This window comes from Thamnophis sirtalis, unplaced genomic scaffold (genome assembly GCF_051295495.1).
Source record: "Thamnophis sirtalis isolate CommonGarterSnake01/CBP01778 unplaced genomic scaffold, rThaSir2_p1.2 scaffold_8, whole genome shotgun sequence".
NCBI classification, from domain to species: domain Eukaryota; kingdom Metazoa; phylum Chordata; class Lepidosauria; order Squamata; family Natricidae; genus Thamnophis; species Thamnophis sirtalis.
This window is the reverse complement of record NW_028261388.1, coordinates 20779863-20806974: the sequence shown is the minus strand read 5'-3', so window position 1 is coordinate 20806974 and position 27112 is coordinate 20779863. Positions and strand designations below refer to the sequence as shown.

Genomic DNA, 27112 nt, shown 5'->3' with positions numbered 1-27112 from the left:
CCTCCCATATATATAAAAATATATATGGAGTCGAGCTCTGTAGCTCAATGGTTAACACATCTGCCTAAGAGGCAATAGAGCACAGGTTCGATTCCCAGCAAGGGTATGGCTAGCTGATGAGAGCTAAATAGCTTGAAATAGATCTATATTAGTCTCCCTTTATTTATTTATCAGCACAAATATAACATATATATATATGTGTGTGTGTGTGTTTGTGTGTGTGTGTGTGTGTGTTTATTTGTGCTATTTAGCTCTCATCAGCTAGCCATACCCTTACTGGGATTTGAACCTGGGCTATATTACATACTAGGCAGAAATCTTAGCCATTAGGCCACGGGCTCTTATCCGTTATCAGCGAATATATATATATAAGCAAAAACCACTCACTCCGATCACAATATTTCCAGAACTGTAAAGCCTACAAACTTGAAATGTGGCATGTATGTTCCTCTTGGCTTCTAGGGGCTCACTTAGAAAAGGTTTTTCAAAATGACCATCAGACCATTAGTATTTCTTATATTATTATTAACATGCTCCGATGCTAAGGAGTTAGACATTCTACTCCCCCTCCCAACCTGAAAACATGCACATGGGCGTGGCCAGCGCGTGACTCATCCAGCCTGCCAGCTGGGAGGTTGGAGAGGAGCCTGAGGGAGAGGTGATAAGATAGGAGAGGATTCTGTGGGGCAAGGCTGAGGGAGAGAAGGGGAGAGGATAGGTGGGGCTTCTGTGGTGCAAGCCTGAGGAAGAGGAGAGGAGAGGATCAATGGGGCAAGGGTGAGGGAGAGAAGAGGATAGGATAGGGGAGGAGTCTGTGGGGTAAGCCTGATGGGGAGAAGGGGAGAGGATAGGTGGGGCTTCTGTGGGGCAAGCCTGAGGAAGAGGAGAGGATCAGTGGGGCAAGGCTGAGGGAGAGAAGAGGATAGGATAGGGGAGGAGTCTGTGGGGTAAGCCTGAGGGAGAGAAGGGGAGAGGATAGGTGGGGCTTCTGTGGGGCAAGCCTGAGGGAGAAAAGGGGATAGGAGAGGATCAAAGGGACCAGCCTGTGGAAGAGAAGGGGAGAGGAGAGGACAGGTTTCTGTGAGGCAAGGTTGAGGGAGAGAAGGGATAGGGGAGGATTCTTTGGGGAAAGCCTGAGGGAGAGAGGAGGAGAGGAGAGGCAGATGGTAACTACTCATTAATTTTCAAGCCGTAACTGTCGATTTATCAAGCCCAATCACATAGTTTCGCAGAGCAGCACAGATATTCAGCTAGTAGCAGATAACTGCCAAGCTAATATAAAACTATTTCATGCTGGAATACATTTCATAGGAACGAAATCAGAGATAAGGAATCTTTAGTCCTCCAGACCTAAACATTATACTTATATTATGGCTGAAAGAGCACTATCCAGGCTCTGTTTCAAACACAAGGCTCATATTTATAAGATATAAAGAGTAGTGTTGTAAAACATGTTTGATGCTTTGCCAGCAGCTTTTCCCATCTAGTGTACTTGCATGAACTCGTGTGGGAGATGTTCAGAGTTCCATTTTTAATCCCCAGCCTGACATGTCAAATTTGTGAGTTTATGCAACAAATTTCCTGGATGATGCTGCGGAAAATACATGAGTACAAATTCTAAGTTAGCTTGTAAAATGATAGTAATCAATATTTATAAAATACACTCAATTACAAAGTTACGGTTTTATTTTATTTTTATTTTATTTTTGCATGGCCAATGTTCTCTATATTTCTTAGGGACCCCAGTGTAGCTTTGCCTTCACCCTCTTTTAAAAGCAACAAAACATTCTGCAAATTAATATTTCATTCTGGTTTTAGTATTGAGTTTTGATATGTGTAAACAAAAACAAAATATTTTTCAAGAGATCCAAATAAAATCAGTAATGTCTACATACTGTTATCTATGTCTTATTCCTGTCTTATTTCTATATCTTATTTCACATTATTTATTCTTATGCTTGTGCAGATGTGATTGTTATATTCTTTATAAATGGATTTTAATTTTTCTAGCCTTTTGTGTTCCTCCTTTTTCTCCTGCAGCCCATCTTCGATAGTTCTACCTGCTGACAATTTGTAAGTCTGGACATTTTCCCTGCTTGTAGAATAGGGAGGAAACTAAGGTTTGTTCTTCTTTTGTCTCAGTCCTAGCGATCTTTACGTTAAGCTGAGATTGTTGTTTTGAGAATTACAGCTAGTCTCCGTTGCTTCTGGCATGAACCATCATTGGTGATCCTGGCTAAAATTCCTGGAAATGGAGAAAAAGGTCATTGGCTACAGGTAGTTCTCATTGTACAAACACAATTGAACCCAAAATGTATGTTGTTAAGTGAGACATTTGTTAAGTGAGTTTTGTCCCATTTTACGACTTTTTTCACCACATTTGTTAAGTGAATCTCACTGCAGTTATTAAATTAGTAACACGATTGTTAAGTGAATCTGACCTGTTTGTCAGAAGGTTGCAAAAGGAGATCCGAGGTGGCACAGTGGTTAAATGCAGCACTGCAGGCTACTTCAGCTGACTGCAGTTCTGCAGTTCGGCTGTTCAAATCTCACCGGCTCAGGGTTGACTCAGCCTTCCATCCTTCTGAGGTGGGTAAAATGAGAACCCGGATTGTTGTTGGGGGCAATATGCTGACTCTGTAAACCGCTTAGAGAGGGCGGAAAGCCCTATGAAGCGATATATAAGTCTAATTGCTATTGCTATTGCTAGATCCCATGACTCCGGAACACTGCAACCATCATAAGAGTGAGTCAGTTGTCAAGCATCCAAATGGAAATCTCATGACCACGGGGATGTTACAACAGTCATAAATGTGAAAAATGGCCATAAAGTCACTTTTTTCAATGCCATTGTAACTTTGAATGGTCACTAAATGAACTGCTGAAAAAAGTTTTCCCGAAAATAAAACAGGGTCTTATCCCCCCCCCCAAATAAGCACTTGGTCTTATTTTTTAGGAGGTATTATTTTTAGGTGCAAGAGGCGGTGAGCATGATCACCTCAGGGCTGCTGCTGTGCTGCAATATTTTTGGGGATGGCTCATTTTGGGGGGGGGGGGGTTCAGGGAAACAGAGTATTGAGGCTTGGCTGTGCTGCTCCTGCTGGACAGATGAGTCCTCTGTTTTAACCATTACCAATGTGATATCCTAACTGGCACCATCACCTCACTGTTCCTAACTCTTCAGTGTCATGCTGCTCTCCTGCATGCCAACTCACCTATGCCTTGTCATTCTGTAGAATGCTTACTTCTATGAAAATGTGCTAACACAGCTCTTTCCTGCCACACACACACAAACATCCAGAGAGCTTTTTTTCCCCATCAGAGCAAAGGAAGACCTTCCATTTTCTGTTGGACCAAAGACCTGGATTTGAGGCAAGAAAGAGGGGTTTGTTTATAGTGACCACTGTAAGAATCTTCTCCCACAAAATAATTGTGGAAGAAATATATAGCATTTTTCAGAAAAGGCATACCTTTTCAGCTGCTATTGAAAAAGATAATACAAAATCTTTAAGGGTTGGTATTTTATTTGCCTTTTTTTTAATCCACAGCAATGCTGAATTTCAGGGCAAAGAATATAGTGGTATAGAAACATTATTTTGCAATTTTGTCTAGTTTGGTCTTAAAAGTCACTGTAATTGCCTGTACTAACTATAATTAAACTATTTAAACTTCCAACATTGCATGGGTTTTATATCACGTTGCGTTAAATTAGTTCAAGTTTCAGATATCTCTGAAGTTTAAATAACTGAAGCATTAAATATATCATGAGCGTCATAGTTTGCATTACTGAAATGCAGACATTGTTATGCTGAGTGACTAAAACAGTCAATAATATAGTCCGTATGGAATCTGTAAGGCCATAATGTTATGTTTAAATTTAGAAATGGATTTTTATTAAGGGTGTGCATTTGTTTCACAACACAGTATCACTTACAGCCTGTAAATGTAAGGTATTTATATCTTGAGCATTGGCTTTGAAAATATACTCACACATCCATAGTTTGTGTTAATGTTTCATTAAGGCTAGTGGAAGGTGTGCAGTGAAGTGTTACATAGTTTTTTTTAAAAATCTGTTGGGAATTTTAAGTACCTCTGTGTGTGGTGAAGATATTAAAATTATTGCTTTCCCCAAGTCAGATCTGATTGATTCTGTATGATGTGAAAAAATAAAATCTATTTGTAGAAAAATTAGCAGACTTTAGGTCCTTAACTTTGCTTCCTCTTGAACTAAATATGATAGATGCAATTTATTAAGTCAGGTCGGATGGTCATAGAGATGGCCTTTTTTGAGAGGTACTGGATGGCCAAAGAAAGTACGGTTGAGGTAGCTGATGTTTTATAATTTTAGAATTCTTGATGTCTTTCTAATGTTCTCTAATATTCAAGGCTTTGTTTTTTAATAACTGTAGTTTGATCAGTGTACATGGTTTCTAAATGGAGATTACCGAGAAGATGCTTTCATTAAGATAAAAGTATAGTACAAGCCAAATGATTGTACTGTCATTAGTCATCAGTTTCTCTGTCATTGCTGTAGTCCTTGGACTTGATTATCCTGGGTTTTAACTAACATCAAGGATCTTAATAATAAATATCAATCTTTTTTCCACTATCAATAATCCTATCCTTGGCATTTGAAGGTTTTTTTTTGAGGGGATCTTATAAAGGGACGTGGTGGCTCAGTGGCCAAGACGCTGAACTTGTCAATCAGAAAGGTCGGCAGTTCAGCGGTTCATATCCCTAGTGCCGCGTAACGAAGTGAGCTCCCGTTACTTGCCCCAGCTTCTGCCAACCTAGCAGTTCGAAAGCATGTAAAAATGCAAGTAGAAAAAAATAGGAACCACCTTTGGTGAGAAGGTAACAGCACTCCATGCACCTTTGATATTTAGTCCTGCCAGCCACATAACCATGGAGACATCTTTCGATAGCGCTGGCTCTTTGGCTTTGAAACAGAGATGAGCACCGCCCCGTAAAGTCGGGAACGACTAGTACACACACGTGTGAGGAGAACCTTTACCTTTACCTTATACAAATATAAATTATGGAGATAAATTCAGGAAGAGACATATAATGATAAAGAGTTAGGTATTTTGCGCGTCAAAAATAAAACTTGAACTTTCCCTAAATTGACGGACAAATAATTTTAAAAAAATATTTGTATACAAATTGTATTGTTAGAGAAGCTAACAAAACTTGCTTTAAATATGTTACTCAACAATTTTATGGAGAATTAAATTCATACTTCTGCATGATAGTGAAACACGACAGAAGTTGTAGTCAGAACTTCAGGATATGGAAATGGAAGAAAAATATGAGTTGATTCAGTTGTGTAATTTGATGCGGACACATTTCTACATTCCATTAAGTCCCATCTACGTATTAATTGAAGGAGACTGACTAATCTTCTAAATTAAAGGAATGATATTCCCAACACAACTGTACAATACCTTTGTTATACAATAGGTAGCTTGTTTTACTCCTTATTCAGGAAGGAAATAAACTGTTATAATTATCCATTCTTAACAGTGAATATCTTAAGGCTTTTTAAAGGCTTTCCTTATTGACAGTATCATCATTAAAAAAAGAGAAGGAATTCTGGTTGCAGGTAAAAATTCACATTACAGACCCTTTACCTGTATAATTTTAATATTTATACCTAGTAAAACATAGCAAACAAATACTTTTAAGAATAGCAGATACTTGATTCTGATATTTGATACCTGTTTATTTAGTGATCTTTTAAAGTTGCAATGGCACTAAAAACAGTGATTTACAACTGTTTTTAACACTTACAACCTATTTTGCAACATCCCTATGGTCACGTGATCAAAATTCAGATGCTTGGCAACTGATTCATATTCATGATGGTTGCCATGTCTCCAGGTCATGGGATTACCTTTTGTTACCTTCTGATAAGCAAAGTCAATAGGGAAGCAGATTCACTTAACAATTGTGTTACTGACTTAACAACTCTGGTAAGAAAGGACATAAAATAGGATAAAATTCAATTAACTGTCCCACTTAAGCAACAGAAATTTTGGGCTCAGTTGTGGTAAGTTGACCTGTATGTATAATCATAACACATATACATACATACATACATACATACATACATACATACATACATACATACATACACATATACATGAACATACCAGAGGTGGGTTGCTCCCGGTTCGGCCCGGATCAGGCAAACTGCTAGTGGTGGTGGCGGGAGGCTCCGCCCACCTGCCCAGATGTGTCTGCAGATGCGCAGAAGCGTCAAGCGAATCAGTAGTAAAAAAAAATGGAAACCCACCACTGGCACATACTCATTCTTATTCATATACATACATACATATATCCTGCCTATCTGATCTTTAGCTTCGTAATTGTAGCAAAAGATCTGAATACCAGAAAATGACTAAATGATGATACAGCAGAAACTAATGAGTAAAGTTATTTTTGGAAGAGAATGTTAATCCTAGGTTTTCTTTTCAACTTTTTAAATATGCATTATTATGCAAAGTATAAGAGAATAGGTGAGGAGTGTGATAAAGAGGTAAGGTAAAGGTTCCCCTTGCACATATGTGCTAGTCGTTCCCGACTCTAGGGGGCAGTGCTCATTTCCGTTTCAAAGCCAAAGAGCCAGCGCTGTCCGAAGACGTCTCCATGGTCATGTGGCCGGCATGACTAAACACCGAAGGCGCACAGAATGCTGTTACCTCCCCATCAAAGGTGGTTCCTATTTTTCTACTTGCATTTTTACATGCTTTCGAACTGCTAGGTTGGCAGAAGCTGCATTGTAAACAGGAAGCAGAGTAACATTTTCCTGTGTGCTTCTTTATTTGGCCAAAGGGTTGTGTCAAATCATCTTAACTCCCTTTCACTCTGTGAATGACACAAGATTGTGGCACATCTCGTAAGTTAATTTTCAGTGTGTTATGTGAGCCTGCATTCTGATCTTGCATTCTATCTTTATAAAGGAAAGCTCAGGAAGTTGTGTGTTTCCTTTTTTGTTGTTTCCTTGGTTGATCAGATAGAAATGCAAGAGATTACACACAATATCTATTATGAAAAATGTCCTCAGACCTGTGTGAAAAAAGTTGTTTTACATTATTATATAGATTTTTGAGAAGTTTAACCTTTTACTACCTAAAACACAATTGTATTGAATTTATTTAAAAGAGAAAATTACAATGTTTGCCTAAATGACTTGGATTCATACTTTGAAATCAAGGTTAACATATTATTTGACTAGTAAGCATGACATTATGTCTGAGTTGATTACTATATTTAGTTAACCATATAGAAATTATTCCTTAGATACATTATAATCTCTTTTTATGTCATTAATTCTAGATCAAATGCTGTAAAAATTGTTGGAAATTCTTAATACATGGGCGGTGGGGAGGGGACGCCGTCGACCCAGAGGTTTCAAAACAGAATTACAGCTGCTCTGGAACATAAAATGTATTGTACTTTCTCTGCCATCCCACTGACAAGTAGATTTAAACGAGCGAAGTAGAGCAGATCAAAATGAAGGTGGTATGGCTAATAAAATAATAGCAGTCTTTTGGTCTGCAATTCCTCCTTAGATTAGATACGTGATACTTTGTTGGCACAAAGTTCAAAAGCCTATTCCCATAGTATTAGTAATTTGATTTCAGTCATGCACAGGCTTGTTGACAGCTATTTACTAGAAACCTCCTGTATAGTTGAAGAGGTAGACCAGGTATCCTGTTGTGCTGTAATAAGGATATTGGCATTCCACTTGCAAGAGCTATTTTTAGCTCAAGCTTTAGGTTTATGATGGTGTTGCATATTACTAATAAATGCAGTAAAATTGCCAAATAGTAGAGATCTGACTGTATTTTAACTTAATATTATTTTGTTCCTCCTTCAGGCAGTGAAAAACTTCATGGAAAGTTTTGTTTAATTATTTAAAGCAAAATAGTTAGCATAATCTTGCAAATGTTTCTTCCCTAGTTTATCCTAAATTAGTTCATTTAGTTTAGATAAATCCTAAATTCCTTTTGGTTTCTCAAGACTAAAGTTAGAATACAAAGCACCATGAACAAATTTTAAAAGAAAATCAAAATAGAAATAAATGTAAAACTTGTTAAGCTCACAGCATGAAGGACTTGATATATATTTTTCTAATTGTGGCAACAGCCCTAAAAAGTATTATATCCTATTTAGCTAACACTGGAAAAGGGCTGAAGACCAGGGCTGAAATAACCTTTAAAAACAGGTAAATATAAATATCGCTAATATTTCTTAGCTGCTACCCATACATTTGTCCAAGAAGTAAAGTGATTATTCAGTACTGAAGTAAAATTGGAGAAAATTATATTGTTGAATGAAACTTGGCTCCATGCAATTTTCTGGACAATGCATTGCAGAGCTGGTTTGGTATTCCTCAGACTAGGAGAGAGTGATTGGCCAAAGTCACCAGCTGGCTAAAACACACAGTTTCTAGTAATACTTTTAACAATTCTATCAAATTAGCTCAATTATAAATTCCCAATAATGCCATCCCTTAGAATAGTGTTGGCAAACCTTTTCGGCCACTGAGTGCTGAAATGGGAGCGTGTGGGTGTGCAGGAAATTGGAAGAACAGCCGCCCGGCGTGCATGTGCACACTGGGCAGCTGCTCTTCTGGTTTCCAGCACGTGCATGCACATCAGCCACCTGGTCTTCCAGTTTCTGGTGCGCATGCACTTGCGAACACTATGGGCATGGTATATAATGGTACTCTCCTGAAGAAAGAGGTATTAGACATTGCAAATTATAAACCATTGCACTGATTCTTTAGGGAAACAAAATTTTGCTGTAAGATCTTAACACAGTGCTACATCTGGAGAGAGCGATGCCAGATGAACAGGCAGGTTTCAGAAAAGGCAGAGTGACATGAAATCAGATAATTAATATAAGAAGAATAATGGAAAGAGCAAGAGAATTTAAAAAGGTTTGTTTTATTGAGTACATTTAGAGCTTTTTGTAGATTATGCCAAAAGGTAGCATTTAATGGGTGTGCCAGAACACTTGATTATTCTTCAGAGGAATCATGTTCTTGTTTACTGTGAACAAGAAGCTACTACTGTAAGAACCAACTTCAGAAAAAACAAAGGAGGCACTTCTGGTTATACTTCTGCCCCCCTCGGAAGCCTGGTCTGCAAGCTCTGCAGTCAGCTCCAACCTCTCCCTGTCAGAGAGTCCAATTTTGGACCATAGCCCCACTGAAGGGATGAAGTAAGGTGGGACCGCCTGGTAGGTCAAGGAGAGCTGCATCTCTCCTCCCTGACTGGGAAAACCCCCTCATCTGAAGAGGAGAAGTAGTGGCAGCCATCTTGGGGACAGCCCAGATTGTGCTGGTGAGGAGAAAGTGAATGGAGTGTGAGCTGGATGAGAAAATACTTTTTATTGGAAGTTAACCCCAGAAATCCAAAGGGGAAGCTATTTGTTGAAGCTGCGAATGGGCACACAGGAAAATACCGGAGAATTGAAGGAGGAAAAAAAAAATCTTCTTAAATACTAAATAGAAACTTGATTCCTCAAAGCTAAAAGACATGGTATTGAGAGCATTTTAAAATGCTGGAATTAAAGTCCCAAATTTCTCTTTACAAACATTGCTCAATTATTGGATTTATAATTTAAGAATAATTTGAATAATGGAAAAAATAATTGAAACCGGAATTCTTAACACTATTGCAGAGAGTGAAGTAAAGTGATTATTTAGTACTGAAGTAAAATTGGAGAAAATTATATTGTTGAATGAAAATTGGCTCCATGCAATATTCTGGACAATGCATTGCAGAGCTGGTTTGATATTCCTCAGGCTAGGAGAGAGTGAAGCAGACAGAAGGGAGAGCGCCATCTGCTGAGGAAAGGGAAATATGCAAACTGGGAAATAACTATTCAAAAAAAAACCCTGGAAATATCTGTTAAATACAGACCTACTCTAAGACCACTAGAGATCTGATTATTAACTAAGGACTTCAGTTAAGAGCCCCTGAAAATCATTGAATATTATTGAATATATAAGGTAATTTGAAGAGGCGTGGATAACCTCCTGGTGAATTCAAATTGTTTGGACTGACTATTGATGAGACATTTAAAATTGTGACTTGGAAGTTTGGTTTTTTGAATTAATGAACTCTGGACAGTGGACTAAAAAAGAGATTGACTAAACACAGATGCAACCTAAGACAGAAGTGAGGAGAACTTAAACAGAATGGAGCTTTTTCAAAGCATTGAGAAAATATTTGATCATATAGACCAAAAGTTGGGAAATTGAATGCAAAGAATAACAGACAATGATCAGGACAAGGAAAAAAGAATGGAGCTACCAAAAGAAACAGAGGGGAAAGTGGAGAGAAACCAGCAAGAAGAAGATAACAAGGAGGAGATGTTGCCAAAATAAATAGTGATAAAGGAACTAAAAAAGGAGGGAAATAATGTAAAGGATTTAAAAAGGGAATGGGAGAAACAGGGAGATAGCTGGGGAAAAAAGATAGGAGGTGGAATGGATAGTTCTGGAATTAGACAGTGGGAAAGGGTAGGGTTGGGAGGAAAAGTTAGATAGTCAAATAGAGGGAATAAAAGACTAAGGAACAAATATGGGAGGAAAACTAAATAGAAAATAAGATTAAAGGTTCAGAAGTAGGTAAGAGATGAAGGATAAGGGAAAATTGAGTAAAAATATTGTTATGAATATATTTCAATAATGTGCATTAATATCAGAATTATGCGGGTTGGATTATTATTTTAGCAGTGTGGTAGATATCAGGATAATATTGTAATATAAATGGATATGAAGAATGGGAAAAATGGACTTTGAATGACTGCACTACTAAATATGTATAAAAATATGAATAATAGTGGAAGGTTAGAACTTAATGGGTGATTAGGGAAATATATATAAATATATATTAATCTAAACATGTGTATTAATAGTAGAATTATATGGATTGAAGAACTGGAAAGAACATGAATAGAAATACCCTAAATGTATAAATGATCATGATTGATACTAAAACTATATAAGGAGATATTGGAAAATGGAAGAATGAAGGATGGAACTTTGATTTAACTAAAGAAATATGAACAACAAAATAGGTGGAAAATACATCTTTGAATATTATAGTGATATGAACGGGGGGGAGTTAAAATAGGGATAGAAACTAGTGGGGGGAAATAATAATCATATTAATATGTTAAAATGTACAAAAGGACAGAAAGATGGTTCAGATAGGAAGGGTGATAATAAAAGACATGTATAAATAATATGAAACAATGGAAATGAAATGTAATATTTAGGAATAATAACTATGTTTATGTGTACTGAAATGTATGTTATTCAGTTACCACACCATTCACGAATTGATATGTATAAAGAATATAAAAAATAAAAATTTGGAAAAAAATAGAAAAAACCAAAAGATGAGATAAAGATGGTACGCATTGTCTCTGTTTCACTTATGCAGGGAATATATTTTAATATATTATATTGTGTTGCGTGTGATGGAAGCTGGAATCAAAACTGGAGTTCAAATTTGAGACCTGCAGTTTGAAGAAATAAGGAAATAAAAAATAAATGTATAATACATCTCAGCTATACGAAAGAGGTTGTATGTATGTATACATGCAAGTAGAGATAATAAAATTATATCTTATCAGAGCAGCAAACATACCTAACATACATACCCTAATACCTAATACTCCTGCCCCCTACTAACCTATTATAGTCATCATACCTGATTAATTGTAAAATAAAATGTGATGAAAATATGAATAACGTCTTGGCATATAATATCGATTTTAAAAATCTAAAACCATCTGATATATTCTTATTCAAAACTTCAGAAGTTACCTAGACCTGTTTATTGGAATAATATTAATATGAATATAATTTCAGAGCACTCTACTGATGTATTTAATACTACAGTAGGTTAAATTATAGTGTATTTTAAGACTTCTCCGCCAAGGGCAATAAATTTAACAACATGCTTATTAAAACCTTTGTATGAAACATAAGAACAATGCAGACTAAACCATTCTTGCATCCAAAAAGCTGGAATGTAAAGAAGTTTTTATTCTTTATTGCCCCAAGTAAAAACTTGGTGGAAACAGATAAGTGATGACAAAGCTTTGATGTTAATAAACTCAAATGGAAGTTAAAAAAAAATCAAAGTGTGTAAACGACTAGGTTATAAAAAGAGAGATGACAGAGTTATACCCTATAATTAGGTGTAATTTGTGCTTTTGGCACAGCTATTTGTCCTATATGAATGAGAGGCTGTCTTGCATTCTCTTTGCTTGTATAATAGAATTACAGTACTGACACATCTACTTAAACATGTTCAAGGTTTTTTTTATTATTATTATTTGACAACAAATAATAATATTATTAATAATATTATTATTCCTCCTCCTTTCAAAAGCCTTCCCCCTCTTTTCAAAAGAGACATAACTTTAAAAGTGGGAAAATCTAAGCAAAAGCTTAAGTGGTACAAATATTTAATAGGGAAAGGGAGTAACAAAAGTTTGGGAGAGGGAGGGAAATGTAGGGAAACCACATTTTAGATTTCTGGCACAAGTCTTAACCACAGAGGTACTCTGAAGGTGTTATTTCCAGACAACAGAACAATTGAACAATGTAGTTAAATAGTTTGTGACCTTTCTTGTATGCGAGGTGTATAAATGATGTCTGATCAGGTTTTAGAAATAACTATACACTTAAAAACAATATAAAGGCGATCACTACGTCACTAGTCTATTCCAGTAAAATGGCCATTCATGCAGAGGTTTGAAATTATTATTGCAATTGAAAAGTTTGAAAAAGAATTGAAGGAGAATTTAAGTGCTCAGGCAGGCTAGAATTTTATATCAAGCAATTTTTTAAACCAGGTTTCAAACAAGATGTCATTTTATTTAACTAGGTCAATTTTAATTCAAGCTTGCTTAACAACCTTTTGTTTTTGCTACCAGCCCAGCCAAATGGTCCCATGTACATAATTGTGCCCATTGCTTAGCTTAGTCTGCACTATCTAATGTACATATATGCAAAACATATAATTAGAAATGGCAAGCTAAAAGAAATTAAATTAAAATTGCTGGAAGAAATTTTAGCGATGTATGATATGCTGATGATTTAGGGTTTGGAAGTGTGGAAGACTTAATAAGTTGGTTGTTGAAGGTGAAAGTTAAGTGCAAAAACAATGAACAGATAATAAAAGTAGATTATGTTATTTTTTTGGCTGAAAAATTCATAAAGATGGTTATGGTAAGCATGAAGAAAGGATGCACCTGCTTCTTGGGAGAAAGACTACAACATGTTTAGAAAAAATGCATGTCCTTGTCCTTTAGTTATTAAGGAGAGTACTTGTGACTTGGATTCGAAGTTCCGATGGTCAGGGAGGGCCCTGTGGTCACATGACCACTTTTCAGGCACTCGGCAACCGGGCTGTATGTAAAGTCACAGGACTGCATTTTGTGACAATTTTACAGAAAACTAGCATTTACTTCTGGCTAGCAACAAAACGAAGTCCATAGCGAACCCTTGGTTCGCTGACAACTGCTGCAAAAAAGGGTTAAAAGGATGTAAAATCACATGGCCAACCTGCTTTACAACCTCAGATATTATGACCATAAAGAGCAGGCCACATTACAGTTGTAACTCAAAGACTGCCTGTATTAAAGTGGAGAAATCTCATACTACTAATCCTGTATTGCCATAGCCTGGTCTGTAGCAATGTATGATTATGAAAGCTGGACCACTGGAAAGGATGAACATAGAACAATTAATGCCTTTGTACTGGGATGCTGAAGACAATTGTTAAGAGTGCTTTGGACAGGAAATGGAACAAATCATTCCAAACTAGATGAAATAAAACTTTACTGCTCACTGTGAGAAATAATAACTCAGCTGCAGGTTAAATATTCTGGACACAAAGCATAAATAACAATCCTTGGAGGAGACTCTGATACTTGGGGAAATTGAAGGCAATAGCAACAGACCAGCAGAAGGCAAGATACTATCACTAATGTCAGAGTGTGAGTTTCAAAAGTCAAAAGGAGCAGTTACTGATAGATCATTATCTGTTAAGAGTCAGAAATAAAATTGTATTTATCTATTTGTCAGTCCCAAACACAAATCATAATAGGTTGAACTGACTGTTTGTATGGAAGCTATTTCTAATTATACTTTTGTTTAATTAAAGTCTCCACATTTTTCTTGTTGAAGATTGTTCAGCAGTAGACATACAACTTGGCTAGTATATAGAATCATAAGGTCACAAAAGATCCTTTAGTTGCTCGAGCCCAAGTGCCTGCTCAATGCAAGTATCTACATTAAAGTATCCACATTGGAGGCCTATCCAATTCAGCAATTACCCTTAGTATCCATTGATGATCTGTTTTTACTGTTAAGAAGTGTATCCTAACATTCCAGATACCTTTCTGTAAAATTAAGCTCGTTATTCCATGTTCGGTTTATGAAGGCAGGAGAAAAAGGTCTTCCTGCTGTATTAAGTAACTGGTTAAATTCATAGCAGGAGGAAGAGCCGAGAAGATAGTCAGATTCCAAAGCTGTTAAGGGTTTCAAATGTCCAAATTTTAAATTGTGCCTAGAAAGCAACTATTAATGAGCCCCCAATCTTTCAGTGCAGGTATTATGTGATCTCCGTCTCTTGTATCAATGAGCAGCATTCAAGGGCGCTGATTCTTTTCCTTGGAATTAGAAAGCAAACTGCAGTAAAGCTTAGTGCTGTCAGCAAACTGATGGGAGTCCTCTTCAAAGCTCTAAATTATACCCTCCAAGGATTTTTTTTTCATGATGAAAAACATAGGAGACAAGATAGAACCCTGGAGAGACCTAGGTATCAAGCAGTGATCCTTTGGCACACTCTGGACACATTCCAACAGAAAATAACATAAACCACTGGAGAAAACATTATCCCCAAGGCCTAGTACAGCCAGAAATACCATAATAACCATCAAGTGAAAGCTGCTGAGAACTTGAGGAAAACTAGCAGAATCACATTCCCAACCCACACTCCCCAACTAGCTTCTAGCAAAAGCCATGTGGCAAAACAGCCAAAACAGTCTCGATACCATATACCAGATGAAATCCTGATTGAAATGGGTGCAGAAAATAAATTCCATTCTGGTGTAACTGAAGTTGCAAGGCATGCTGTCATCCAGAATTACCGGCTATTGTGTCATGCATTCACCCAACCAGGATGGGTTATTTGTTTTAGCAGATAGCAGACCATGAGGGTAGAAGAAACAATATATTATCCTTAACAAATTGCTACTGAATTGGTTAGAAGCGGGAGAGAGCTGGAGACTTAAACATTTCTCGGAAGAAGGAGAAGAAGGGTCTCCTACAGTGATGGGATTCAAAAATTTTTACTACCGGTTCTGTGGGCGTGGCTTGGTCGGTGTGGCATGGCCTGGTGGGTGTGGCAGGGGAAGGATACTGTAAAATGTCCATTTCCTCCCTACTCCAGGGGAAGGATACTGTAAAATTTCCATTTCCTCCCTACTCCAGGGGAAGGATACTGTAAAATTTCCATTTCGTCCCCGCTCCAGGGGAAGGATACTGCCAAATCCCCATTTCCTCCCGATCAGCTGGGACTCAGGAGGCAGAGAAAAGATGGGGGGGGGCAGTCAGAGGTGATATTTACCGGTTTTCCGAACTACTCAAAATTTCCGCTACCAGTTCTCCAGAACTGGTCAGAACCTGCTGAATACCACCTCTGGTCTCATTGCTGGTAAACCAAAATGAAGTCTGGGTAAAAATGGCTGCTGAAGACTTGTTATTACTTATAGGAAAGCCTGAGATAAGACTCTTGAAGTAGAGGCGAGTAAGAGGGTTCAAGAATATGCATTGTAGCTGGAAGATGTGCAGCAAAGAATAGTCCTACTCACCAAAAACTTTCATGGAAAGCCAAAGAAGTAGAAAGTTGGGACAAGGAGGCACTTAATCTCAGTCTTTCGTCTGCACCTCTATAACTGTCTGGTTTGGTTCTACAACCCAACAAGACAGACACAGACTTTAGAGGATAATCAGAACTGCCAAAAAAAAACAATTACTGCCAACCTGCCTTCCATTGAAGACCTGTACACTGCAAGAGTCGAAAAGAGGGCCGTGAAAATATTTACAGACCCCTCGTATCCTAGACATAAATTGTTTCAACGCCTACATTATAGAGCACTACACACCAAGACAACTAGACACAAGAACAGTTTTTTCCTGAACACCATCACTGCTAAACAAATAATTCCCTCACCACTGTCACACTATTCACTAAGGCTGCATTGCTGTTACTATTAGTCTTCTCAACGTTCCTATCACCCATCTCCTCCCACTTACGACTGCAGGACTGTAACTTTGTTGCTTGTATCCTTACGATTTGTATTAATATTGTTTCCTCGTTGCTTATTTGTACCCTATTACTATCATTAAGTGTTGTACCTAATGATTCTTGACGAATATCTTGTCTGAGAACATATGCACCAAAGACAAATTCTTTATGTTAACATTCTATTCTATTCTTAAAGAACAGTTTTCAGGCCTTTAAGAAGAACTTCTCTGTTGTTTGTGCTATGCAGAGCAATCCCAAGACCCAGGTGGTGGTGGCTCCTGAAAAATGGTCATTCCCAGTAGATTAAATCCCTCAATGGAATAATTTGTATAGAAATGGACACTGAGATTTGACCAGAATGTTAAGAAATATATATCCCCTAATACAGGTATCTGATGAGTCATGTACTTTGAGCAGGAGCCAAAATGGACAGGTCTTTTGAACCAGTCACTGCTGACCAATGATAAATGGGTATCTTAAGTAAAATAGAAGCTGGAATTAAATTATAACTATAAGGAGAGGAAATAAGAGACTGTAAGAAAGGAATTTGTGTAAATGTGTGAGAAAGAGCAAGAAAGGTCATTTAATTGTGCTGTACTGGAAAAAAAACTGGAACCAACAATTCATTTTGAAAGGAACCAAGTTTTAAAAATGACCTTTCAGTAAACACTATAAACTGCATACAACTGTATATTTTTCACATGCCAGATAATATTCAAAAAGATTGAAAGTAAATAATGAAGGAAAGGTAATACATTATTTATGATATCAAGATTTGAAGAAATGCGTAGTACCCTTTATTCTCATCTGTTTTGGGGTTAGAATTAACTGCCTGTAATTTAAGACCCATTATTCATTCCTGAGATAAATGAATTAAGCTTTACAGGGGTTGGTGGTAAGTACTTTGTACATGTATGGTTACAACTGCCTCAGACTAGTTTTATTGTGTAGAGTAAAAGAAAGAGAAAAATCAATGACTTTCTTCTTTCCAAATAATTTAAGATGATTTCTTGCTCAAATTAAAAATTAGCTTGCGGAAAATACTGCTGTGTTGAAGCCTATCTCCCTGCAAGTTACAGATTGTGTCTGTGTAAATAATGTTCAGATACAAATTGCTTCCTAGCAGCTGATTACTTGGTATTCCAATGAAAGGAGAAATGATTTGCGTCATTGCAGGGTTCTTTGAAGTCATTCAAGTCTAATTCACCACTAAGTATTAGAGATCTAACATTAATGTTTCCAGTTACCATGAGAAGGGGTCTAATGTAAAATCACAGGAACATTTATATTCATAATTAATGCTGAAATATTTTTCTTTGTTACTTCAGTTGATGTCTTGCTACTATGGCATATATGATATATTAGAATTCCTGAATTCCTACCATCTGAACTAAACATTAACTGAATACATTTTACAATTCAATTATGCCTAAAAATGTGTTTTCTTTCTCACACATTCAGACCGCAGGCAAAACAATGTAACATAAATTTTGCTGTATTTGCCATTGCGGTTTTTCTCTTGGTTCTATCACTTGTGAAATCTCAGCATTTGAGTTCTAGTCGATCTATTCTATTCTTAACACTTAATACTTGGATGAAAGTAGACCCTTTCAGTTCTAGGCCAGATATGGCATTCTTCACATTTTGGGATTACTTCTGGTGGGAATAAGATGAGGTAGTGCATCTATTCTTGTTTTAGTTGACCTCTTGGCAGCTTTTGATGCCATTATTCATGGTATTGTTCTGGATTAGCTTCCAAGAGAGGTTGCCTGGTCCTGTGCTCCTTCCCTCCCCCCTCCCCCTTTCTTTAAGGCCAATTCCATCAGTGTTGATTAAGAGTTATATTTTATTATTATTATTTTGTGTCAATCATTAAGCAAACCCTTGGTTGTTATGTCCCGTATTTACCAGAAACTGAAAGTAAATGTCAATTTCTGGCAAAACCATTTTAAAAGTAAGGAAGGTTATGACAGCTATGACAACTAATATTATTTATAGCAAGCCAGTAACTTTTCTTGGGTAGTTGTACAAATGTATATATACCAATAGTCAAAAGATCTGATATTCTTCAGTCTAGTTGAAAGCCATCCTTCTGACTCATTTTTCAACATAAATTGCTTATATTTCTGGTGATTAATATCAGATCAACTTTCGCCAGTCTTTGGACTGTATTTTTATTTTTTATTTTGCTGTCATGATCAATAGTTGGCTGGGAAATTTTGAAATTGTAATATAACATATCTTTAAAGTACCAGGTTTGCCTACTTAGATCATAATTGTATATATACTTAACTGGAGATAAGTTCTATTGAATTTAGTTAGACTAAAGTAAAGGAACTTGTGGTTGAACTACTAGTATTACCTGTTTGCTCTTAGAATAATGTAAAATTTGAAAATGTTCTTAAGATAAGCAGGAAATCTTTGAAAAAGTTATCATATATTGGAGTGGTCTTATAGCTCAGCTGGCTTTATTCAACTTCCCCACCAAAGGGAAGAATTGCAGAACAAAACTCAAAAGGAATCCAGTAGCACCGTTTCTAGCACTTTCATTGAAAGGGATAAGCTACTCAACCTCAGCAACTTAGGGCTTTCAAGAACATTGGTTAGAAAAAATGCTACCAGATTCCTTATGATTTCACACTCACACACACCCCACCACCAGCTCTTCCCTCTGTAGCAAGTACAAAAACTCAGTTGCGGTCGTGACTCACTTTTAGGTTGCTGGTTGAAGGGCATCCCTTGAGAGTGCCAGCACTTTCGTTGCTTCAGTCATCATTGTCAACGATGTAGGGAGAGAAAACCCCTGAGTCATAAAGAGAATAGAGCTGAGTACACTGTTCTGTTTAACACGTCCGTGAAATTAAAGCTAAAAGAGTTTTAAGGAATCTGTAAAGGCATACAAAACATTCACCCGGAGCAAGAGTAAAGGCAGGATGAAAAGGCATTTTGCTTTGGCTTCTACAATTTGTCTCTGCTTGGTGCTGTTTGCTCTATTGATCAGAGATGGGAGGATGGATGATGGATGGATAGACAGAAATAAAATTTTATGTCAGAGAGCAAGCCCAAAAGTATGTTTGTTTTGTTGAGATACTGTAGTTCACCAGAGCACTGGTTTTGTAAAACTCATTTTTCATCAGAATAAATAGAAATTGTATGTGCACACTAAACTCAGAAGAGCAGTATTGCATTGCTCTTCACTGGACACTCTCCTTATTTTTGATTGCATTTTAAAAGATCTTCAGAGTGTACCAAGCCCTCAGCCTGGGCTTGAGAGACTTCAGACTCAGTTCTTCCTCTATGGTGTAAAGGTTAATTAGAACTGAGGTATGGATCAGTTATAAGAGGATGGAGTAAGGATTTGAATGTACAAATTGGCAGTGTATTTATGAATTCATGTATAATGCTGGGTCTTTATATCTTTAGAGAAAGGGAAACCAAGGAAGGAAATAAATGTAATAAAATATTGTGTGTGTGTGTGTGTGTGTGTGTGTGTGTGTGTGTTTGTGTTCGTTCCAGCATAACTCTGGAACGCCTCAAGCAATTTCAACCAAACTTGGTACACAGATGACTTACTCTCTGGAAACAAATACTGTGGGGGTAAGACCCCTCAGGGTATGTGTTCTGTTAAGACACAGCCTGTTGTGCCTTACAATGACTTCCACCGTACTGCCATAAAATGGCTTCTACTGTACAGCACAGTAGAGTTGCCATGATAATGACTTCACAGTATTCCACAAGGGAGCTCCTTCTGGTAAGGGGGAAAATCCAACATTAGAAATTAAGGTGGTGTCACTTTTCTTGACGCTTCTGGGGGGCACAGAAAAACATTTGCAACTAATTTAATTGTCACCGAAATCAGGGCTTTTCCTGTCTAATACAGGATTAGGATAAATAAATACCTGGGCATGCCAGGTTATCAGCTAGTAATAAAATAAATAAAATAGGGAAGGAGGAGATCATTATGAAGTCAACAGGAACTTGACATAACAGAAACTTGATTTTCATAGGCAACAGTAATGTTCAATCTAGCTTTCTTGATACTTATGTCATAATACTTCCTGTAGTCTTTTGCAATTTTTCCTTTATGGACAACAAGCAGTGTTCCTATTCTGGCTACCTTTATGTCTATCTTTACCAGTAAAATGTCCTTTTGCAGACTTCTAACTTTCAAGCAAGGCAAATAAATGATAATAAAGAAGGAAAGAATTGAAGGATTAAAGAGATGCAGAATACATAGAAAATAATATGTAATGAACAAAGTGTGAATTCAGATGAACCAGCCTGCTTCACAATACTGCTCGTGAAAGGGTTCCTTAAATTATATTTGTTAAGAAGCCAAATATGAGTCAGCAATGTGACGTGATTCCAAAAAGATAAGTGCGTCAATAGCATTATGTTTTCAAATGACTGAAAAGAATAGGTCCACTTTATTTCACATTGGTTAGACCTCCACCTTAAATATTGTTACTATTTTTCAGTGGAATTTCAAAACCATTCAGACAAATTGGAATGAATTCAGAAAAGGGCAATGAAGGTTAACAGAAGATTAAAACTTCACTCCTGGAGTGACAAACTAAGGGAATGGATATTTTAGCCTTGAGAAGAGAAGGCTATGAGGAAAAATACAACATTCTTAATATACATGGAGTAGTTTCTCCATGTATAGTTAAGACCTATTTCTCTGTCATTCCAAAATTTAGGGCATAACAAAAGCAACTGAAAATATAGGAAAGTGGATTCCAGTTTACTATTTCCAAAATAATTCCTAAGAATACAAGGTAATCCTCAATTTATGACCACAGTTGGGACAGGAATTTTAGCTGCCAAGTCATGCAGTCGTGTAATGAGGGGTCTTGTGACTGCTTCACTTAGAGACAGCAATCCAGTGGTGGGATTCAAATTTTTTTACTACCTGTTCTGTGGGCATGGCTTGGTGGGCGTGGCAGGGGAAGAATACTGTAAAATCTCCATTCCCACCCCACTCCAAGGAAAGGTTACTGCAAAATCCCCATTTCCTCACAATCAGCTGGGCCTCGGGAGGCAGAGAATAGATGGGGCCAGTCAGAGGTGGTATTTACCAGTACTCCGAACTACTCAAAATTTCTGCTACTGGTTCTCCAGAACTGGTCAGAACCTGCTGAATACCACCTCTGCCGCAATCCTGTCAGTCCGCATTGCAGTTGTTAATCAAGAATTGTGGCTCAGTAAGCGAGTATCCAATGCAGGCCATTCTGGACTTTGTCCCTCACAGCCTCAAGCCAACCCCCCCCCCCAAACTGCCTATCACCTCTCCTATCTATGCCCACCCTGCACCTTGTCTTGTAGGGCAAAAAGCCCCCCCCCCAAGCCCCATCATTTCATTCATGTAATAGCATTCATTTGTTCACCCCAAGAGGCAACATTTATTTGTGCACCAACATTTGTTCAACAATCCACTGCCATTTTTGTGACGGATGTCTTCTTCTCTCCCTGTTCCCTTGATCACTTACACAATTTTTCTCAATTAAAGCATCTCGGGCATCTTGTCTTACTCGAAGATGTTCTAGTCTTTTGATTATTTATATTGTCTTTTTATCTTTTCTGCCTAATGACACAGCGTTGGCCATCATCTAATGAAGTGAAATTACATTTAGAATTTAATCACACCTCATTGCTTTCATCTTATCCATGAGTTTGGGTAAGATTCAGGAGTAATTTTTTTTTAATGCCTACAAACCCACAAACAGATGTGTGCATAAACGCCAACGGTCCTTTTGACAATTGCCTTCGTCTAAAATAAATATTTGTTTTGCAGCATGCAGCAATGATATAGTTTCAGGTCTTATTCTGTTGCTGAGTCATAGCTGGTGATTCTAGTCATGAATAAATTCACCTGTATGTGCTATCTCCTTGCCTGTCTTTTAGAAGGAAGAGGCGGTGGATGAAGAGATGGCAGAAAAGCTTTCCATTCGAAAGCAACGTTTTATGAAATTTGCTTCTTTGGAATATGGAGGAGAATATTACATGACTCCAAGAGACTTCCTGTTCTCAGTTATGTTTGACAAATCAGAGCGTAAGTGCTGTTTTTTCTTTTCGGTTTAAACAATGCTGTTGAATGAATGCCGATTTGTCCATTTGCCAAACTGAAGTATCCTCTCTGATACTAGTCAAGAGAAATTAAGAAGGAGAATTTCTTCTTATTTGTGTATCACTTCAAAATGAGACAAACTGAATTAGATGATGCAGTTTATTCTGAATGCAACCAGCAGACTAAAGACTCTTCGTTTATACTCCCACAACTGAATTTGGTTTTGGTCCTATACACAGGTATCTCAGCTCTTTGTCCTGCTAGATATAGAGGAAATTTGGTCTTTTTAAAACAAAGAAGTCTGTAGAAAAGCTTTCGCTTTGCCTGATACCCTCTAATGGTATTTGTATTTGTATTTTATTGGTCTTGTATGCCGCCCACTCCCGAAGGACTCCGGGCGGCTTACAATAAACGGTGTCTTTCTCAGACTTGACAATTTTTAGATGGGTGGACTTCAAGTCCCAGAATTCCCCAGTCAGTCATGCTCGCTGGGGAATTCAAGTCCAAGGCTTTATGGATGTGTAGGAGGGTAGAGGCCTGCCGAACCTCAGAGGGGAAGATGTTCCCTAGGGCAGGAGCTTATATGGAAAAGGCACGCTTCCTAGTTCCTGTTAGATGATAAATGTTTAAGGGAACAGACTAAGAGTGTCCTCCCTACTTCTGACTTGGAAGGACAGCCCCATGTAGAGTACATTGCAGGAACCAAATTTATGGAAAAGGGTAAAATACCTACCTAGGGATTTATTTTTGTTTTTCTGTTCCATTAAATCTAAATTTTCTTAGCTTTCTGGAATATAAGTTACAGAATTGGATGTTTGATTTCAGCATATTTAAGGATAACTGCATGAAGATACTTTTTTTTCTTAGAATATTCTTATATTTTGCAGATTATTATTTTTTTGGAGACCAGTGCCATCTTGTGGCCTGCCTGGAGCACTGGGTTTTCTTTTAGATTTTCCTTTTTCATGTAAAATTTGTAATTATTTCCTTTCATAATAAATGTCCTCATTTTAATGCTTTATTTTTTTTAATGTTTTATCCTTTTTCAAAAAACATCATTTGATTTTGTGACCTCTGAGTTTTATTTATCTGCAAAAGGGTGAGAAAATGCTGAATCCCCTTGTCACCATGCCTTTACATTACAGTCAGGAGATGGTCCAATTACAGCCATTTCAGTTTTTTGACTTTTTAATGGCCAGAAAAACATTAAGAGATATTGGATGTCAAATGAGTTGCCCCTTGAAAGATAAATGGTGACAGCAGGAACTTACCAGCAAAACAGGAAGCAAAGCTAAGACTGATCGTTTGCTCTGCTTAAACAATTGGAAAGGACAACTCCAAATTGTGGAAAATTCTACCCAAGGATCATTATTAATGCTGCACTTTTCCTTTGCGTTACAACATTATCACAAATGATAAAGTAGTGACTTTTGAATAACAAAAGGTTATATGTCTGTCCTTCCTAAAGAGGCATAGGGTAAGTGCATTGTATGCAGGGAAACATGGGCTGAATTCATTGCCCTTGAGATACTAACATAAGGTTTAGCCTGAAGGTTAGTATTAACATATAACTAATAGCTAAGTAAAATGTACATTACAAAGCTCTGACTTTATAAAATTTAGATTTCAAAGACATGTGTGACATTCATTTGATATCCAGCTCTAAAACTAACTATTCAAAAATTGTTTTTATGACAGAGAACATTGATGTAATCATTGATTCTTGTAGCAGTTTCTCATACATGCAAAGTTATAGATAATGTGCTTTTTTCTGATTGGTGCTTCATATTTCTGCTGTTGTTTAAAAGCTATGCAAATGGATGTTTAGAAATGAGGAAAGATGCTAAAAAGCACCCTATCTTCTGAACCAATTTCCATTGGCAGTTTGAAGTATCTAAGTTGGGGTGTCAAACTCAATCCCATCGTGGGCCATAGTAGGATTTTGTTTGCCCTTGAGAGGCCAGAGTGGGTGTGGCCCAGTTGACACAGCCAACTGGGTGGGCGAGGCCGGGGTGGGTCCTCTCTGCAGGCATGCCAGCTGTTGCCCCATCCCAGCTCCAAGTGACTGTATTTGGGGTTCTTGGATGTGGATAAAACTGAAATTCTATTTTGGCTTCTCATATGGTCCAAGAGTAACAGGGAGAACTCATCAGCTGTTCAAGTAGAAAGTCACTAACAAAACTCAAACCACTTTCATTTCCACTACATTCACATAGGAGATAGGTAAGAACTAGAAAGAAAAAGAAAAGCTATAATAGCCACCTGTCACATACTTGGTCTAATGTCCTAAATGTTTCCAATGGTGGTCTTTTATAGTAATAAGTTTTAAAATTGTTGTAGCCCATTTGGTCTGGAAGATGCATGTCGGCTATATTAACTGCAATTTTAGGGATTATAATTGGAATATCTAAAAGTCTGAAAGGAGGCTGTATTACAACTGTTTTTTGTGATTTCAGTTTTATGCCCATGTATAAATGTAATGAATAGAAAGTATATTAGTTTTTTTAAAGTTAAAGATCTAAAACTTTATTATATTCTATTTGTTATGCATTGTAGCAATGTTTGAACAGATTATTCCTGTCATCCTAGAACAGTAGTTTTTTTTTCCTAATTATTATAAACATTTAAATATTTCTAAGCTCTTGGTAGTGTTCTCTTCATGTCACTTGCAAGTTCTCTTTTAAAAACACAGTATGTAGAAACTCTGCAGAACTCAACAAAGCTTTGACTTACAGATGATTGACTGGTGTGTTCTTTCTTTTTTGGACAGGTAAAACTTTGGCCAAGAAACTGACAAAAAAGGTAGGCAAAGAGTTGATGCTGTTTGTCAAAAGAACTTTTGTTCTTTCTGTTACTTGCTTTAATGGATTTTGCTTTCACAACTAACTTACCATTTATTTGGTTTGTTCAAAGGAAGTAGATTCTACCCTAGCAAACATTACGAAGGCTAAACCAGGACCGAGTTTTTTCAGAGATCTTGGAGACAGAGGTAACAGTTTAGGATATTGATGTAATTAATATTAAAATCTTCTTTCCTGAGATTTCATTATATTTGGAAAATTTTGCTTGATGCCTAGGCTGCTAAATTCAATATTTTGTTGGAGCCATTTCAAACTCATTTTAGCTCCAGAAACAAAGATCTGAAAAGGTGTGTGTGTCTGTGTGTGTGTGTATGAGAGAGAGAGGGAGGGAGGGAGGGAGGGAGGGAGGGAGGGAGGGAGGGAGGGAGGGAGGGGAAGAGAGTCTGAGTCTATAGCTTGCCTTTGGTTCATGGAAACTAGTATATAGGTAACTAGTTGGATACTCGTGCTTCACAACGAAACTATGTGATTGGGCAATGCAAGAGAAATCTAGTTCACTCCAGTTCAATCCATTAGCTCAATGGTGATCAGTGATTGAAACACATAAGGGAATGTCGCTCCTGCCACCTTGAGTCCAGAAGCAGTTCCATAGGTGGAAGGCGTAGACATTATGGTGAAGTACCGACATTTAGTACTGTAAGGAGCCCCAGACCGCTCCTGAGTGAAAGAGTGGAACGTCTGTCTCCTCAGAGTGAACTGAGGCAAGAGAATGTGAGGCAACTGGCATGTTAGATAATAACAATTCTGCAACTTAGTTTGACAGTACACTATAAAATATTGGGATTATTTAAGCTTCCTAAATCAGTATTGTAAGCTCTTTAAAATTAACCAAACTTGAACACCAAAGATATGAATACTATCGCAGACATTTTCTTAAATTCCATTCCTGTTTGCGGCTGAGATTTCTCTTACCTGACTGTTGCTTTGGCTTCAGCTCTTCTTCCTCTTCCTCAGGGCCGTTGTCATAGCCACACTTCACTAGATTCTTTGAGGAAAATCTTATGTGGTTGCTAAGAGTAGACACCGACTTGATGGCATGTGATCAAAGGCCAAATGAACAAATTAAGTTCATTAAGTTCTCTTCCTTGTTTGAGTAGGAAGCAGAAGAAAATATCTTGAGTCCATTTCTTATCCAAAACATGGCAATGTTATGTGGTATTTAAATTTTGACACCATGTCCATTGTCTGTATCATAAGTTGTGTCCCCAATGTTTAATGGAAGTGATAGCACAGAAAAGAATTTTTGAATATTAACATGTATTTGTTAAATTTATATAGCCACCATCTCACTAATTTGACTCTGGGCGGAATACCATAAAACAATTAAAAACAAATTTGAAATAACCATAAAACAATAAATAACATTTCAGGGAGAATTTCATATATGCTGCAACCTTCTTAAGGGCTCCTCATTATCAAGGCTCCTCAAATTTGAAAAATATTTTTCAAATGTTTTTCACATTTTTAGAGATTTCTGTCATTTTTTGAATAATTTTTATTTTGACTACCATAAAATAATTTTTATTTTGACCTACCACAAAACAATTTTTATTTTCATTTAAAGAGAAAAATCCTTGTTTGTGAGCAACTATAAGAACAGGTTTTAAATTCAGCTTTTATTGCTTTTTCCCTTGATGAACTTCTCAAATTTACAGTTATAGGGAGTTGTGCCTCCTGATGAAATATTTTAGCTTCCCATTTTCTTATTCTACTTTCATTTTTTTTATGACTGTGTTAAGATCCCTTGTATTTTATTTACATTTTAACTTTTTTTTAAAGGTAAAGGAGTCCATTTTACTCTCCTTGTCATTGCTGAATATGAGGGGAGGGGGTTT

At 37.1% G+C, this 27112-nt stretch overlaps 1 protein-coding gene and 1 long non-coding RNA gene across 2 annotated transcripts in view; one reads left to right on the top strand and one right to left on the bottom strand.

Annotated features, from left to right (window-relative positions):
* The window catches only part of MICU2 (mitochondrial calcium uptake 2), a 72358-nt gene that overhangs the window by 6480 nt on the left and 38766 nt on the right, over positions 1-27112 (top strand). Inside the window, exons 2-4 of the mRNA XM_014060532.2 lie at positions 22254-22401; positions 25187-25218; positions 25330-25405. Coding sequence (XP_013916007.2) covers positions 22254-22401; positions 25187-25218; positions 25330-25405 — 256 coding nt within the window. The remainder of the gene's footprint in view (positions 1-22253; positions 22402-25186; positions 25219-25329; positions 25406-27112) is intronic.
* On the bottom strand, positions 1596-26443 carry LOC148044325 (uncharacterized). The gene is made up of 3 exons (XR_015697458.1): positions 26190-26443; positions 19061-19152; positions 1596-2245 (listed from the first exon to the last, which is right to left on the bottom strand). It is a non-coding gene; the product is annotated as an uncharacterized LOC148044325 (long non-coding RNA).